General features: G+C 36.5%; 1 protein-coding gene across 9 annotated transcripts in view; it reads left to right on the top strand.

The window, feature by feature from the left end:
• KCNH7 (potassium voltage-gated channel subfamily H member 7) overlaps positions 1–18,207 on the top strand; it is a 492,691-nt gene that overhangs the window by 451,552 nt on the left and 22,932 nt on the right. For 7 of the 9 annotated variants that reach the window (XM_058715116.1, XM_058715121.1, XM_058715119.1 and 4 more), the window contains 4 exons: positions 726–978; positions 4,047–4,252; positions 6,778–6,877; positions 15,750–16,013. In XM_058715116.1, coding sequence (XP_058571099.1) covers positions 726–978; positions 4,047–4,252; positions 6,778–6,877; positions 15,750–16,013 — 823 coding nt within the window. The remainder of the gene's footprint in view (positions 1–725; positions 979–4,046; positions 4,253–6,777; positions 6,878–15,749; positions 16,014–18,207) is intronic. The other 2 variants (XM_058715117.1, XM_058715124.1) reach the window with 2 other exon arrangements.

Genomic DNA, 18,207 nt, shown 5'->3' on the forward strand with positions numbered 1-18,207 from the left:
ATCAGTTACTGAATAAGTTGTCAAAACTACTAGTAGTGCTGTTAGAAGCTTTATGTTTGCATCGTAAACTCTGGCACGATTTCCATTTCTGAAAACAGAACTATACTTTTAAAGTATGTTTGCTGTTATCCTTCCCTTTCTCTATTTTCAGTGCTTATCAAAATATTTAGTATTAATAGTGTGCATATGAAACATAAATATTCCACGTACTGTTAGCTAAGAGCACTCTCTTGTATATGACATTTACAAATGCCATGGCTATTTCAGGATCATTATTTTTACTAATTATAATTAAAATGTATACCAGAGATAGCAATCCAAATTGACTTGAGATTCCTTCAAAAGGTTGTCTTCCTAGCTGTACCGCCTCTCATTAGTTATGTCTTATTAATTGTCACATTGCATTATATATGTGCACAGTATGATGCTACCTCACATAATTCAGGGAATGAGAAGCAGTGTGAAACATCGGCATCACATTTTAATGAGACAGCATTTGTGTTGAGTCTGAATGCCTGCAGTTAATTCAGAGAACAAGTATTTGAGTTAAAATTCTGACATGTTTAGCAAACCAAGTATTCATTAAGGTTGGCGAGGTAGAAGCATTGTAAGAACTCGTGTGACAATGACTACACCTGCAGTTCTGGGAGCAAGAAATATACTTTATTTCAAGTGGATGTACCCTGTGCACTGGTAGTATGAAACTCTTTATGTTTTTTCTTCAGGTCCTAAAGGGTTTCCCAGAATGTTTACAAGCTGATATTTGTCTACACCTCAACCAGACTTTGCTGCAAAACTGCAAAGCCTTTCGGGGGGCAAGTAAAGGTTGCCTTAGAGCTTTGGCAATGAAGTTCAAGACCACCCATGCACCTCCAGGAGACACCCTCGTTCACTGTGGGGATGTTCTCACTGCACTTTATTTCTTATCCAGAGGCTCCATCGAAATCCTCAAAGATGACATTGTGGTAGCTATTCTGGGTGAGTGTTTTAGAACTGGATGGTGACAGATTCAGTTGTTAGCTGGTGCATTGTGTATTTTAAAATGATCAGAGCCTGGAGCCTGTTTCCGATTCTGTGTCTCCCTCTCTCTCTGTCCCTCCCCCGTTCATGCTCTGTCTCTCTCTGTCCCAAAAAATAAAATAAACGTTGAAAAAAAAAAAAAATTTATAAAATGATAGAAAAAAAGGATTGATCTGGTTTTTTATGAGTACTATTTAAGACTGATAGTAATTTTAAAGCTTTATTTAAAATTCAATTCAAATCAAATTGACCTTGCAGAAAATACGTTTTCTTGACTATCTTACTTTTCCTCCAATGTGTAAACACTTCCATGACTCTCTTTAGTTCTTGGAAGCTACTTAAACATCAGAACCCAAATGTATGAAAATAGTCAGCATTTTGCTTTTCATGTTGGAGGGCCTTGGATTCATTTGGGATCCCTTAACACCTTAAATAAAATGTGTCCATTGTGGGTTACTTGCTAGCGTGTGCCAATGCCTTGTCATGAACTGTGTCTATGTATTGATAGGTTCCATCTATATGCTCTGCACTTTTACTTGCTGTGTCCCACCAAATGGAATTATATAGTCCTTACCTGTGAACTATGACCTATGAACTTAGCATCCAGGGATAAAGGTGTTGAGGAAATTAAAATTACCAGTTAATTAAACTGGTTTGGGTGCAAAAGAATGTCCGTCTGTCCAATCTGTGTCTTCAAAAGCAAATTTAGTCAGTGTGAACTTGTAGGATTTCTTTGGACTGTTAGAAGAGTGGGGAAGAGGAAGGAAGCAGAGAGAAAGGAGATCAGTGTTTTGTCCCTAACACCCAGCCAGCAGCCTTAAGACTCAGTCTCCCTGAGGGAACATCCGCTCCCAATGTTTGTGAACATTTGCACTTTTTTGTTTTCCTGTGGATTAAATCCAGGTCCATTTAGATAATGAACATGTAATTCAATGACTTCCTTTCACTAGATTCTTGATGTCAACATCCAAAAGGACAGGATGTTGTCTGTCTTCTCTGCTGCCTAGTAGGACCAGAGTATGGCCTATCACAGGACAAAGAAATTTGAGTGATTCCTATATATTTTGATCATTTTATTTTAATGACGGTTTTTTAAAATCCCATATTGACAAGATGCATAAGGCAAAGAATAAAAACATAAATCAGGTAGTGGCTACATAGTAAGTTGGATTTTCACCACATTCGGCCTTGACAGTTTGCTCTGTATGTTGCCAGGGAAGAAGCATGCTTCAGTGCTTTCCTGATCTTAGAATGAGCCTGCCCCACCTTCTACAGGGAGGTAACAAGACTTCTTGCTTTATAAAACAGTAATTTTAGAGTGTAGTTAAGCAGTACACGCTGACTGGCTTAGCTTTTGCTCATTTTTACAGTCGTGTAAACTAATTAAGATGCAAAGCCCATGCTGAATTTAGTTGAGAGCTTTTCTTTGACAATATCTATACTGAAGTATTAAAAGTATAAAGAATTTCAAGAGATTCTTTTCTTCTGTCCCCATTTCCATGTAAATCTGCACCTAAAATCCTCACAAATTATCATTCTTCATTCCATTTTGAAGCTAAGTATTTATTTAAAACAAAGTTAATATATTCTCTCCCATATCAGTTTCTGTCATAGAGATGTGCTCTCTGATTTCTACCCATTAAATTCACATTTAAAATAAGAACATTATAGCATTTTTTGACTGGTTAGAATTTTATCATTTAAAAGTCTTTGATAGTTTCTATAGTTGGGTATATATAAGCTTGTCTGTCAAAAAATAACTTAACAGATCCAAAAAGTTTTTTCTAAATCTGAAAAGAAGCTTCAGGATATATATAAGAAAGTACCATTTTACACTGATGATCTTTAAAAGGTGTATGATAGATAATTTATTGGTAGTTATTAAGCATTTATTTCACAGCTATAATTTTTAAGTGTTTTGACATTCAGAGACAGAAAAACCTAAATGGCCATGACATTCAGGTAAAATATTGGGAGGAGATAAACATATCAAGTGTGAAAAAGTTTTGACTGGAGTCAGAATGCATGGGATTTAAACATGGCTACTCTCTCCCTCCCTTCACCCAACTAAGTAGGTGACCTTGGTCTAATCAGTTTACCTCTTCAATCTTCTTTTCATAGTCATAGTATTTAAATAATAGAGAGTAACTTCCTTATGAAGTTATTTTAGGGATTGAATGAGATAATTCACCTATGCATTTGACACAGTGCCTGGCACCTACTTAATTCTTAATAAGCATTTGTTGTTGCTGTCATCATCCTCAGTATTAAACAAAGCCTGGAAAAGTAGGTGGCATGTGGCCAGGGAGAGGGGATGAGGAGAACCCATCAGAAGCCAGACACTGAGATAATCCCAGGTTTGGCAAGAAAGCAAGGAGGACACACTTTTAGAGTAAAGGCCATTTGGTAAAAAGCAAGACTATAAATAAAGCCAGATATATTCAATAATTGGACAGAGTCCAAATCATTGGACTCTGAAATAAATCTGAAAGTGGTTAGTAAAGGAAACAGGGTATGTTCAAATTATACCCCTAGTCCTCTAAGTGTTGAAAGTGTGCCACTATACCCCCATGTTTGCCATCACCCCTGGAGACCATCCTGAGATAGAAAGTTTGTGAATCTGACTCACTGCTGTCTTTCTCATATTCCTGGATTGACAAAATTGGACCACACCTACTGGATGGCAAGACCCTTTTCTAGCCATGTAAGGCATAGCAGACTAAAGCCACGTTGCTACATTTCTAGGCATGTAGCCAAAAAATCAAAACATGGAAATAATAGTCATTATATCAGGACCAGTAGGTTAAGAGGTAAAATACCACTCAGCAAACAAACATGACTGAGGCAATCAGTAGGAGGTACTGGAATTTTGAGGCTCTAGTGTCTGTTGGCCAGGGGATCTTCCATTTGAATTCCTTGGCCCATGGATTGGTCACTGGTCCCCTTGTATTTTTAGAAAGAAAGCATTAAGTTCACATTCCTTTTACCTCCTTTATTTATTTATTTATTTATTTATTTATTTTTAGGGAAAAACGATATATTTGGAGAAATGGTTCATCTTTATGCCAAACCTGGAAAGTCTAATGCAGATGTAAGAGCTCTCACGTACTGTGACTTGCATAAGATCCAGAGAGAAGACTTGTTAGAGGTTTTGGATATGTATCCCGAGTTTTCCGACCACTTTCTCACAAACTTAGAGTTGACTTTTAACCTGAGGCATGAGAGTGCAAAGGTATATGTTAATGGTTTACTTATTTTTGGATTTATGACGTTTTATTTTGTTCTTGGATTGCCAAAATTCTTCTGCACTATCAAGCAAAATATAGCAAAACTTTACCAACTCTGAATATTTGGATACCAACTCTTAATTTTGGAATTTCTAAATTGTAGGGAAGGAATTCTGTCTAATTACTTTCAAATATATTGAATAACTTCAAGGAGGTCAATTAAATTTGACCTTTCAGAAACACTTAGGTGACATACTTGATTTAAAATAGCTTTGGTTTATATTGAGTGTGCCAATTATTTGTAAGAAATGAATGATCTTAGGCTATTTAAGTCCCCTAGAAGAGCTTATTTTACACAAGAGTTAGAATATTCTCCAAGCTATTATTTATACCACACATAGGTTAGCAATGTCTTTTCAATAAAAATGAAACATTTAAACTCACTCAAGTTTAGGTCCATATTTCACACAATTTCCAAATCACAGAAATAGAAATGAATCAGGCTTAAACCTGAGTCAAAATTAGTGCTATAGAATGAATAGCATATGGTCTAGTAGAAATAATATTTTAAATGATTCTACACATAATTTAACCTTGAATGAATTTTAAGAGTGTAGCCTTTGTCTCTTTCACTCTCTATTACTATTAAAAATGTGTCTTTATGACATCACTATGCTAAGAATACAGAATTGCAGTCTACAATTTATTACTAGTTTATTCCTCCTTCTTTCCTCCCCAAAACCCCATCACCTCAGCTCTGATTCTAAATAGCTTTTTGCCAGAAATCAAACGTTGGGGCTTTTGAAACTTCTGGGGTTTTTTTTTGTTTTGTTTTTTGGGGTTTTTTCTTGCATTTTTTTTGTTTGTTTATTTTTTTTCTTTTTGTTAATGCTAACTAGTATACTCTCTGGAAGGAAAAAATCCTCAAGTCAATAGTTAGGTAAAAGGTATTAGATTTAATTCTCCCTGGAATTAGTCATTCCCAGGTACTGTGAGAGACTTAAAGAGGATAAATTTGTAAGGTCACCAGGGTACCATTTCATAATCTGAAGCACCAGCTCATTTAATAGCTTCTTTTCAAAACACTGAAGTTGAAAAATATCTAGGTGATAAGAGATTCAAGTTATCAAGAGCATATATTTTTTATAATGGTTTGAATTCAGTACTTTATTAAAATCTGTTTAATGTCACCAAACTCATTCTGATTTTGCCTTGATGAACAACAAGATAACTTTATTTATTTATTTATTTATTTATTTATTTATTTTTGTATTTGAGAGAGACAGAGAGAGAGAGAGAACACAAGTAGGGGAGAGGGGCAGAGGGAGGGAGAGAGAATCTTAAGCAGACTCCACACTCAGTGTGGAGCCCAACATGGAGCTTGATCTCATGAGATCATGACCTGAGTCAAAATCAAGAGTTGGACGCTTAAGGAACTGAGCCACCCAGGCTCCCCAGATAACTTCTTCACATAAAAAGTTTAGGTAGCAACCAGGGGAGCCTGGATGGCTCAGTCGGTTGAGCATTTGACTTTTGATCTCTGCTCAGGTCATGATCTTTCGGTTCATGAGTTTGAGCCCCATGTTGGGCTCTGTGCTGACAGTGTGTAGCCTGCTTGGGCTTCTCTCTCTCTCTGTCTCTGCTCCTTGCACATGTGTACTTTCTTTCTCTCTCTCAAAATAAACATTAAAAAAAAGTTTAAGCAGCAAGCAAATAAAGAAAATAGGAACTTCCATTTGTTTTATTTATTTGGGAGCTTCCATTTTTATTACAGAAATGATCATAATTTCCAGAAGGGGAGGAAGGAGAAATAATAAATAGCTCAAAATAAGAAAATGCTTACAGCATAGTGTTCATTGAACTTAACTTTATATTTATTGTCATGAAATTTAACTTTGTAATCATTACCATGTATTTAAACATCATAGCTAATTATAATTAGCTTACACTTTTTCCTTGCTGTAATACAGATTCTGAATTTTTTTTTAACATTTATTTATTTTTGAGAGAGAGAGTGTGTGCACAAGCAAGGGAAGGGCAGGGAGAGAGGGGGACAGAGGATCTGAAACAGGCTCTGTGCTGACAGCAGAGAGCCCGATGCAGGACTCAGACTCATGAACCGTGAGATCATGACCTGAGCCAAACTCAGATGCTTAACCAACTGAGCCACCCAGGAGCCCCCTGCAATTTTTTTAATTATTATTTTTATTTTAACTTTACCAAGTTACATAAAATACATTCTACATGAAGAAATATGTTGTCTCTAAATGTTGACATTATTCCTAAACATTTCTGATAAATAACTTACACAACTATGATTTCCCCATCAGATGGTGAAACTACTTGAATTATTCTGTTATTCCATTTTATAATTTAGAGACAACCGGGAAACAAAGTATTGTAGCTATTTGCCTGCAATCTAATAGTTAAGTCTCAAAGTGGTTGAAATGATATGAAACAGTAGAGAAGTTACTGATAATATGTTCAAATTGAATAATCTTCCATTTTATCTTCATGTCCATTAACAAAGGCTGATCTCTTACTACGATCACAGTCTGTGAATGATTCTGAAGGAGACAACTGTAAGCTACGAAGAAGGAAATTTTCATTTGATAGTGAAGGAGACAAAGGTAATTCATTTTATTTCTAAAATTTAAACGTAAAGCATGTGGTGATTAGCTCCTCTTACTAAATGCCCATTTACTACTGATTTCATGGGTAAGTTTCATTTGGATTTTAGAAAAGCAAATCCTTTGCTGTTCTCAGTAGCTAATAATGTGTTTTCTGATTGATAGTTATCAATGATGTCATTCAGCAAAGCCATCTGATATCTACAGGGACATCACAGATAGAGATATAGAGGAGGTTGGTTAAAAAAGAAAAAGAGAGAAAAAAAAGACCAGTTAATAGCAGATGAATAACTACACTCAAAGTCTTGAACAGAGTGTTCTGGAAGAAGGACCCTTGTGACAGCCAGAGTGCTAAATCCTCTCACAGGCATGTGTGACATGGATGAAGGTGGTATTTGTTAGGTCTCTTCATCCTGACACCCTCTGAAGTGCTTGCCACTCCTACTTGTCTCTGGGTTTTTCTGCCCTTCTAACTATTCTTTATGTTTCACTCATGTATTCAAAAAATATTTAACATTTCACATTTTTAAAGAACTACTCAATTTCTGAGAAACTAATTGTGTAAAACAGCCCTTACCCTTCCTAGGAAGAGAGATGGCACATACCTTTTATAATTCTGAATAAAAACAGCAGGTGCTGTAACAGAATAACCTCGATGGAAACCCAGATGAAGGTATATTTAATTGTGCGTGGGCAGATGAGTGAAGGCTTTTCTGGAGAAGCATCTACACTTTTCCCATGCTGATCCAATAAGTGTTCTATTCTTCACCTTATTTGGCTCTCATTAAAACAAGTCCCCTCTTTTTCTTGAATAATATTCTCTTGGCATCTGTGTTACTGCACTCTTCCTATTTTCCTTCTATGCTCAGTAATTCCCTGAGGAGAATTACAGGATCATTATCTTCTAAACCAGTTATTAGTTATTAGATTTTCTCAAGGTGTGGCCCTAGCTCTTCTTCTCTTCTCATTCTATACGAATTCTTTCCTAGGTGATCTCATTTATATTGAGTTTATTTATATTCTCACATAAGAGATGTGAATATTCACATTGTAATCCCAGACCATCTGAGCTTCAATCTCATATATCCAACTGCCTATTAAACCATCGAATTGTGGGATACCTGGGTGGCTCAGTCTGTTAAGTATCTGACTTCGACTCAGGTCATGATCTCATAATTGGTGGGTTCGAGCCCCGTGTCAGGCTCTGTGCTTGTCAGCACAGAATCCAGCTCAGAATCCAGAGCCTGCTTTGGATTCTGTGTCTCTCTCACTTTCCCTCTGCCCTTCCCTTGCTTGCACTCTGTCTCTCAAAAATAAACATTAAAAAAAATTAAAAAAACAAAAAAAAACCCAAAAAAAACCACTGACTTGAAATCTCAAAGGCAGCGCAAACTGAACATTCCCTAAATTGAACTCATCATGGCCCTCTGGAAACCTCTCTCCATCATTTACCAGATCTCTAAATGGAACCACAACCCAATCAATTGCACTAATCCAATATCTATCTAGGAGGTGACTTTCTCTCAACCTCTCCATCAATTCTTGTTATTGTTTCTCCACTACATGTTCATTTAGTTTTCTTTTTTTTTTAATTTTTTTTAATGTTTATTTATTTTTGAGAGAGAGAGGCGGAGTGCGAGCAGGGGAGGGACAGAGAGGGGGAGAGAGACACAGAAACCGAAGCAGGCTCCAGGCTCTGCGTTGTCAGCACAGAGCCCAACGCGGGGCTCCAACCCACGAACTGCGAGGTCACGACCTGAGCCGAAGTCGGACGCCCAACGACTGAGCCACCCAGGTGCCCCACATGTTCGTTTAGTTTTCCAATGAGGTCCCTTTGGTTTACTTCTCTCCACCTTCTTAGCCACAACTCTGGGCCAAGCTGCCATAATCTGTCACCTGGCATACTGAAACAGCATCCCAACTCACCTCCCCAGATCTAACTTGCCCCTCTCTTATCTATTTTCTGGACCACTTGTGATTTTTTTTTCTAAATGCAGTTATGTTTATGTCATGCCCATATTTAAAGCCCTCTAAGGACTTCCCCTTCCCTCAACAACCCTAATCTGGCTTTCTCCCAGCAGCTCATCTACTTTGCAGCATTAATTCCAGTTGTACTTCTATGTCCATTGGCATCATTATTTAATTGATGCTATCTGTCCCTAGATTATAAACTCTATAAAGGTGGGAAATATTTAGTCACCTATAACTTCAGTGTTTGTCTCACAGCAGGTATTCAGCAAATACTTGTTGAAAGAGCGAATTAATAATGAAATAGAATTTGAGCATCTTCCTTTTGATTCTCTTCTTTTGCCTTCATCCAAGTTCTTTCCTTGGCCCTTTTCTCTCTGAATTCTTTCCCTTGGGAAGTTTGTCTACTAGCTTCAGCACTCACTACACTTCGAGTAAACTTCACTTCCCTCTCTTCCATGTAAATCATGTGTCTTTTTGCTTCTACCGTTCCCTTAATCAGAAGTTACCTCCCTATCCTCAAGCATAGGCACATGCAACCACACCACTGTTTTCATCCACCATCCAAAATTACCTTTTTTTTTTTTAGTCATGGTTAATCTCCAATGATATATTCAACATGAACTCTCTCTCTCTCTCTCTTTCTTTTTTAGAGAGATGTAATTGGTTTTATAAGCAATTCGTGAATTCGGCAGCATCTATCTAACAAGTAGAGAGATGTTCCCCAACATGAACTCTTTCTTGATTTGCCCAAATATATAGATTTTATTCTTTTTATGAATTCCTGTGTCAGTTTCCTTTGGTGATATTGTCAAAATATGCCCTGCACAGTGGTTAATGCTTATTGTCTTTTTTCTCTACAAAAATGTAGATTCCTTTAACAAAGAATGGTTGATACATATTTGCTTAATTGGGCTAATTGTTGAGTCCTGTAGCTGATCGCAGAACAGTAAGCCACTCAGATAGGTGCTAATTTATTTCTGCAGTGTCTTTCATTATTCTCTTGGTAACTTTTTCTAAAATCAGCACGATTACTGTCAAGCTGTTTTTCTGTAGGCTTAACCAAAATCCCTTATCCTGGTGTTAATCTCTTATTTTTTTCTCTCTGGAGATGAAGAAAACTTGAAAATGTGTCTATATAATATGTTCCCCATACAGTTGAAGATTTATTAAATCTCCTTTCAATCTTGTTTAGTTTTTTCAGTCTCAAGTTAAATAATCTGTTTTTATCTCCTGATAAGGCCCTCAGAGCGTGTCACAATGTATATTGTGTTCATGCAACTAGACATTTCTATTAATTCTGGAAACTTTTCCTTTAATCACAGTCTTAATCTATGAGACTTAGTTTATATGAAGTGTAGATAGTAAGGGTATGCCTGCCTGCCTGCCTGCCTCTCTTTGAAATTTCCTGGTGTGTCAGTAAGTAAGCATGATTTGGGCAATGAGAAAACACAAATTAACTCCGGTTATACACAGCTTGAGAACCAATTCTAGACTTTAGCACTAGTCTTTAGGACTCCATAGCACTACAGCAAGTATAAAATTTGCTGAAAGCAATTTAGTCCCCATGGACTCAATTTAATGTTCCACAAATGAGTGGCCACTTATTTGATACGTATCTTGGTATAGAATTAATGTGTAAGAGAAAAACACATACACTAGTATGAAGAACGGGGAACTTTTAGAAAATTATTGACGCTAAATACTGTGGAAGTACATCAACTAAAAGCTGCCCATGAAATGCATCGATTATTTACTGCTTGTGTGAAACATAGACATCCAAGAGCGCCGATGATTGTGAATCACTCAGCAGAGGCACCAAGAACCAGACAGAAGAACACAAAGCTGAGCACTGGGGATAGAGAGAGAGGCCGAGTCCTACAGTGCCATCCACTATCTACTTAAGGCACCAGAACTCTTCGGGCTTCAATCCTTACCGCGCCCTACCCCTTACAATCATGCCAACTACATGTTGCTAAGGAGCTTACATTCAAAAAGATATATTTAAGAGATGCCTGAGTGACTCCGTCAGTTAAGCATCCTACTTTGGCTCAGGTCATGATCTCGCAGTTCACAAGTTCAAGCCCCGTGCCGTCGGGCTCTGTGCTGACAGCTCAGAGCCTGGAGCCTGCTTCAGATTCTGTGTCTCCATCTTTCTTTGCCCCTTCCCTGCATGTGCTCTCTCTCTCTTTCTCTCTCTCTCTCAAAAATAAGTAAACATTAAAAATAGGAAAGAAAGAAAGAAAGAAAGAAAGAAAGAAAGAAAGAGAAAGAAAGGAAAGAAAGAAAGAAAGAAAGAAAGAAAGAAAGAAAGAAAGAAGAAAGGAAGAAAGAATATTTAAAAAGAAAACGTATATAGAATCTCTGGCAAGTTGACTTGAACAAAATAGAGGCTAGACATTTTGGACTTATCTCTTAGAATTAATGTGTTAATAAATGTGCTTGTCCTCATGAGCTTCACATTTCTTCTGATGAAATAAACCTACTTCTCAACAAGAGAGAGTTGTTAGTTTAGGCGTGAGTTTCAGAATATCTAGTGGGGTTTTTTTGGTGTTTTTTTTTTTTTTTTTGTAATCTTCAAGTAGTTCTCTTTCTTTCATGAAATTCTGGATTGGAGGTGCCCCGGAACCCCCCAACTTAATTAAGGTCATTGTAGGAAGAGGCCCTACAGTTCCTGAAATGGAAATAAAGTCATTGTTACAGAAAGTGAAGAAGAAAAATGATGCTTTAGTGACCTATTTAGTGGTCTTTATTAAGGACTTGTTAAGATGGTTGGACAGAACAGAAGTACATGAGGTATAGTCATTTGGAACATGCTAAAAATTTGTCTGGATTAAAGTAGTTTCCAGAGTTAAGTTGTGCTTACTTCAGAGTATGGCGCTATGATTCATTGGGTGATGGGAATAATAATCAAGATTTTATGTTGTGTTTATTTTATAAAATACATAGTCTATAAGTACAATAGCATGTGTAATAGCACATGAGATATGCACATACACACTCACACCCATGTATGTTTTAACCGACAAGGTTTTTGTGACTAAATATTTGGAATATTCTGCACAACTCTTCCTATGCACAGAATATGCAGTATCAAAGTGGTATAGTAGTATGAAAGTTATTGAAGTAAGTAGTGAATATATGCAGTTGAACTTATTTTTATGGAATAAAGGTGATTTGATTCTATTAAATTAAGCCTTAAATATGTTGGTGGTATACTTTGGCATCTTTTTGGATTATCTCCTCCAATACGAACAGTAGTTAGCTTTTGTTATGCAGTTTAGTGATATATCAATGTGATTTGCTTATTTTAATTTTTAAGATAGCTTAAATGTTTTTTATCTTGCATTTGTATAGAAAAATGACACTAGTCCCCTTTCAACATTCCTTGAAGCTAGAGAGGAACTAAGGTATTTGAAATAAAATGAAAAAATTTCTCAGACCTCAATTTTTCATGGAATAACTTTTTAAAATGCATCTAGCTGGAAAATGCTCAGCTTATTCCAAAACTGTTACCAATAGAAAATACAAAACTCGAATGCTGACAGGGCACATTAAATGCCTCCCTTTGACCAAAATTTGCACCTATTTGTCGGGTCTGATGAATAAAAATGGTCATTAATCTGAGATAAAGGCTCCATAAAAGATGGAGTGAGCACAAGCATTTGCTTCCAGATCGACAAGCAAAACTTTTTCTTTGTAAAATGGTGGGAACAGGAGCAAACATACAATCTCACTTCTAGCAAAGGGGAAAATGTAAAACTCCCTCAGCTTACTTCAGAGTACTATTTCTACATAGAATAAAAATAGCATTAAGAAAAAACTAGTATTAAGAAAAAACAGTATCTAATACTATTTAATATCTATCAAAGAATTCAGTTTAATTAGAAAAAAAAAAACAGAAATGGAACAATCCATCAAAATCTAGAGGTACCCAGAGGCTAATTATAATACATTTAGCCTAATTTCATGTATTCCTTCAACCAACCTCCAGCTTAACACTGAGCAGTTTCCATTTTTAAGCCATAAATAAATTGTCTTTTCAACTTTCATTTTATATGATAAAATGTGAAGTTTTGACTTGTCTAATAAGGAATAAGAAAATGTTGTTGCAGTTAGGTTGCATTCAAGAAACTTGTCCATGTGGCCTGTGTTCTAGGAAGCAGCTGGTTTATTATCCAATGGCAGTGAACCCAGAATAAATGTGGGGTAATTCTCCTTACATATTGGAAAAGTTCAAAGATACCTAACTCTTGCTTCTTCTCTCATGATTCTGCTTTTCCCTGGAATTTTTACTATAGGAGTTAGAGACCATGTATATAAGGTAATTTGTTCTGGGGCACCTGGGTGGCTCAGTTGGTTAAGCGTCAGAGTTCAGCTCAGGTCATGATCTCACAGTTCGTGGGTTTGAGCCCCGTGTCAGGCTCTGTGCTAACAGCTCAAAGCATGGAGCCTGCTTTGGATTCTGTGTCTAAACTCTCTCTGTCCCTCCCCTGCTCACTCTCTCTCCCTGTCTCAAAATAAATAAACATTAAAAAATTTTTAAAAAAATTTAAGTAATTTGTTCTGTTTTACAAGAGAACAAAATAATGATCCTTCCTTCACCACATGTCGCAAATACTTGTCCTGAGTTGAAATCAGCAAGTTAGAATTCAATTAAAAAGTATGATGAATTTGTGCCTAAGCATCCAAAATCAAGTCATAGTTAAACTAAGACCGAGGCCCAGATAGTAGGAAGGACAGAACATTTACCATCTGGGAGGATTTGAAAATCCACAGAGAACTCTAAGACCTCTCAAGCCAAGAAGACAAAATGGTTGTGTAATTTGTGAGGTACTTTCATGACAAAGATCCATGTTAGTATTATCCATACTTAGATTGGAGGCATGAGAAGTGATGGTTAATTCAGTTTACCTTTGAATATACTGGAAAAAGACTCCATGCAAGTGTTTTTTAAAAAGGCATTTTCAAGAAGATGAGAAGCCAAGCCAGAGTTGACTCAAATCCCACTGCTGCCCAAAACTGCACCTATCTGCTGTACAAGAAACTGATGCAATTCACTAAGCAAGCGTGAGGACAATTTAGAAAAGGAAAGCTTTTTTTTTTTTTTTTTTTTTTTTTTTTACTTTTACTAGCATACAATTGGAAACAATTATTATTTTTGAGGAATGAAATATGTTCATAAGATGGGGAATGTGGATCAAATTTTCAGGAGGGGAGAAGTTAAAACCAAAAAGAACAGAGGGTGAGATGACAGTAATGAACTCTAGAAGTTTAAGAAGGGTCATGTCCGTGTCACTGGAGAGAAAAGAAAATGCTGATCTGAATATTTACAGGCAGTTAGATTAGCGCTTCAGTGGGGAAACGCGACACCGAGAAACCAATGCTGCCCACAGTGCTGGAAACCAGAACGATCTGTGATCTTCTCTGCTAAACGATGAAATCATTGAGCAAATGTGAAATCTTAAATTAAGCAGTCTGGTTTTGCCACATTTAACTTTAATTGACAGGACATAAACTAACTCCTTAATCACATCAAGTTGATTTTTAAACTCTATTCACTTTTTACCTTGGGCTGCTTTCTGTTTTCTCAGATTTTATTTTATTTTTTTTTAATTTTTTAAATGTTTGTATTTATTTTTGAGAGAGACAGAGACAGAGAGTGAGTGAGGAGGGGCAGAGAAAGAGAGGGAGACACAGAATCTGAAGCAGGCTCCAGGCTCTGAGCTGTTAGCACAGAGCCCGATGTGGGGCTCAAATCACGGTGAGATCATGACATGAGCCGAAGTCAGACGCTTAAGCGACTGAGCCACCCAGGCGTCCTGGTTTCTCAGATTTTAAAATATGATATATATATATTTTTTTTAATAAAGGAAAAATTCTATGTTTAATTTCTATGTCATATAAGAATTTTAAAGAATCATTGGTAGTTTATCTGGAGTGGCCTTAAATCAGTTCATTTGGCCTCTTCCATAAATAAGAGAGTAAGCAATCAGGCATTAAGTAGATGGGGACACCGTCTTAACCATTTCTCTTGAAAATACTATACTTTCTGGAGTTGTGTTGGTTAGTTATTAGCCATAAGCAGATGGAGAATTATACTGTCTCCCCAGGACACTAATGGAAACAAGTTTCAGGATTTGTCTTTTTGAGCTTTTCCTGCTGAAATATGTTCTAACACAACCTTCAGGGCTAAAATTATCCTGACATTTCAGTATAATACAGCCAATATGCACTGCTGGTTTTAATGTAATTAGGTAAACTCACCTTAATTACTGTATTTAAGCTTTATATTCTTTGCAATATGCCATAAGACCAAACTACCTGGAATGTCAAGGCCTTTACATACATTGAACTAAGGTTGAAATTCATCCCTTCAGCCTTTGCTATGAGGAGACTTCTTGTTTTGACCTTTGCCATGCATGAATGGCTGCCACATGAGAGAGCATGAAAGCTAAAAACAAACAAGGTGCATAGTCGTGGTATTTTAGAATTGGGACATATTTTCCCTCCCTATTCCCTTTCCTTAAAGAGATAGTGCACCAGATTTTAAGAATACAAATGACCGTTGAGCATGTGTAAATAAGGTTATGTTATCATTTTTTTCTGAGATATAAACATTATTGCTATTGCAGATATTCTTTTAACTCTGAAACAAATTTGTGTATTTCACAAAGATACTCTGATGTCCTTTGAACTAAAAAAAATAAATTCTCCTTAGGTAGCTACATTCTCAATGGGAAAAGGAGAATGAACATCCTTTCTGGTGGTTTTAAAGGAAATTCTATGTTAAAATTATTTAAAGGCCATAACTCTTAAAAAGGCAGTTTATGTATAGTTAGGCAGTATAATATGCATAGAGTCTCACATTTGATTATCTTCTATAAAATAATTTTTTTGATAGATTTTGGCAAAGGGAACAGTACAAATGGTCCCGAAGACTCTGTAGATACCATAAGACATTATCAGAGTTCCAAGAAACACTTTGAAGAGAAAAAAAGCAGATCTTCATCTTTCATCTCATCCATTGATGATGAACAAAAGCCTCTCTTCTCAGGAATAGTAGATTCTCCTCCAGGAATAGGGAAAGCAGCTGGACTCCATTTTGAAGAAACAGTCCCAACCTCAGGAAGAATTCACATAGATAAAAGAAGTCACTCTTGCAAAGGTAATCAAGTTTCTCAGGAGTCACGTTGTCTCCCTTTAGTGCTAATTGTAAAACGGTGGCTTTTCACAAATCAAGAACTGTACTGACACGTGTTAATTTAATCTTTTACAACTTCATGAAATATTTGCAGAGTTCAGATCTCAGATCATCTACGAAGCATTTGTGCAATTCTGGAACAGTGTTAATTATTTCTAAACATTGATAGTGTAAGAGGTTTTTGTGGCAGTGAGCTTTAACATAATGTCACGTAGAACATTGTGGGAAGGTCAATTGTGCTTCTAAGAGAGAGGAGGGATTAATGGGTATTTTAAGAGAGCTAACCAGTTGATTCTTATATGTACCCTCTGTACCTATTCCTCACTCCCAAGCCAGCCATTTTATAGCATGAAAAGCCAATGCAGTAACGCTGTAATACATGCCAAGAAGAATTTGTTTATAGGGAATTTGAAGAAATGGGAAGAAATGCCCGTAAATAAAGTATGTGCTTTATCCAACTCATTTAAACACATTCGTTTAACATCTCTACCGGAAGGAATATGGTGGGGGGGGGGGGGGGTTCTAGAAAATATGCATGAGATGGATAATAATGCTTAATTAATGTATGCAGATTTGGTTCTAAAGGATGGGAAACTTAGGAAAACTTGAGAACTATCACATGGAAGAACAAATAACTTAGCATAACAGGAGCTAGAGCTACAGAGGTGGTTAAATCTAACCTTTAAGTGGGTGCAAGAACAGGTGTTTGGGTCCCAACCTGGCTCTCTTTATTTCTTTGCTTTGTTCACTTGCCCCCTTTATGTCTTTGAATAAGTGACTTGACAGACCCCACTAAGGCTCAACTTGCTCAGCTTTTTTTTTTAAGTTCATGTACTTATTTTTGAAAGAGAGAGCAAGCAAGAGATAGAGAGGGAGAGAGAGAATCCCAAGCAGGCTCTGCACTGTCAGAGCAGAGCCAGATGTGGGGCTTGAACTCATGAGCCTTGAGATCATGACCTGAGCTGAAACCAAGAGTCAGATGCTTAACGGACTGAGCCACCCAAGCGCCCCAGCTTGCTCCTCTTTCAAATGCAATAACATTTTCTAACCAACAATAGTTGATTGTAATTATTGAACAGGAGAACATGCATAAGTTACTTTCTCTGAAATAAAATCCCTAAATCAGTCTAGTATTGTCTCACAGGTTTCATTTCCTAACCTTTTAATTATTGAATGTATATATAAAATGCCTATACAAATAGAGCTATAAAAATGTAGAAATAAAGAATGCCTAGCCAAAAAAATCAAAAGAATGTAACAGAATTGAAGGAAAAATAGGATGCTCTTGGCCTGGCAGGATAGTAAAATTATGGCACCAGGTAAATAAATATTACGTATCATTGTCACCATTATTGGAAGTGACTATACCTAGCAACAATCGTTTCATTGAATTTTGGATGTTTAGGCTTTACATCTTTCCCTATCGTGTATCAAATCAGCTTTTGCCATGACCCTGTGTTGAAGTAAGCTAAGAATATATGCAAATGTTCTCTGGACAATTTAAAATCTTGATGAAGTGAATGAAAATAGTACCTCATTTATCACAATGGAAGAATGGAATATTCGATGTGATTACCAAATGTCCCATTTTAGTTATTTATGAAATCAGATTCTGGCGAGTGCTAAAAATAGGAAAAGGTTGTATCATCGAAGTCAGAAGTTCTGAAGAGCTCACTGAGCCATCTCTACTTCTCCAAAAGTCAGCGTAATGTGGACTTGATTTTTTAAAAAGTACTTTCCATTGTTTTCTTCTTGAGTTGTAGAGTCTCAAGTGACAGGTCACTGAAGATATATTTGGGGGACTTTATTTGGCTTTATCATGACTCTTGCTGACAGTGAATTGTCATGCTCTTCATCTTGTATTTTTCTTGGCCGCTTCTTCCAATTATTTTTAATTAGCTATTTTACGTGCATAATAAAAAAGTATTCTAACAAATAATCTTAATATCCCCAGATTTTTAATTTTCAGAAATGTACAATTCAATCCCTATTCAAGTCATAAATCATTACCTTGAATGGAAATACATAGCTAAATATTCATGCCAATTGAATAAAATAATTGATGGCCTATAGCATTGCGACACACGGTTAACCTGGTTAGTTAATGTGATCAACTGATGGAGAATTCTAAAACTTCATTCACCGCAAATTTTATTCC

This window comes from Neofelis nebulosa, chromosome 2 (assembly GCF_028018385.1).
Source record: "Neofelis nebulosa isolate mNeoNeb1 chromosome 2, mNeoNeb1.pri, whole genome shotgun sequence".
In the NCBI taxonomy this organism is placed as follows: domain Eukaryota; kingdom Metazoa; phylum Chordata; class Mammalia; order Carnivora; family Felidae; genus Neofelis; species Neofelis nebulosa.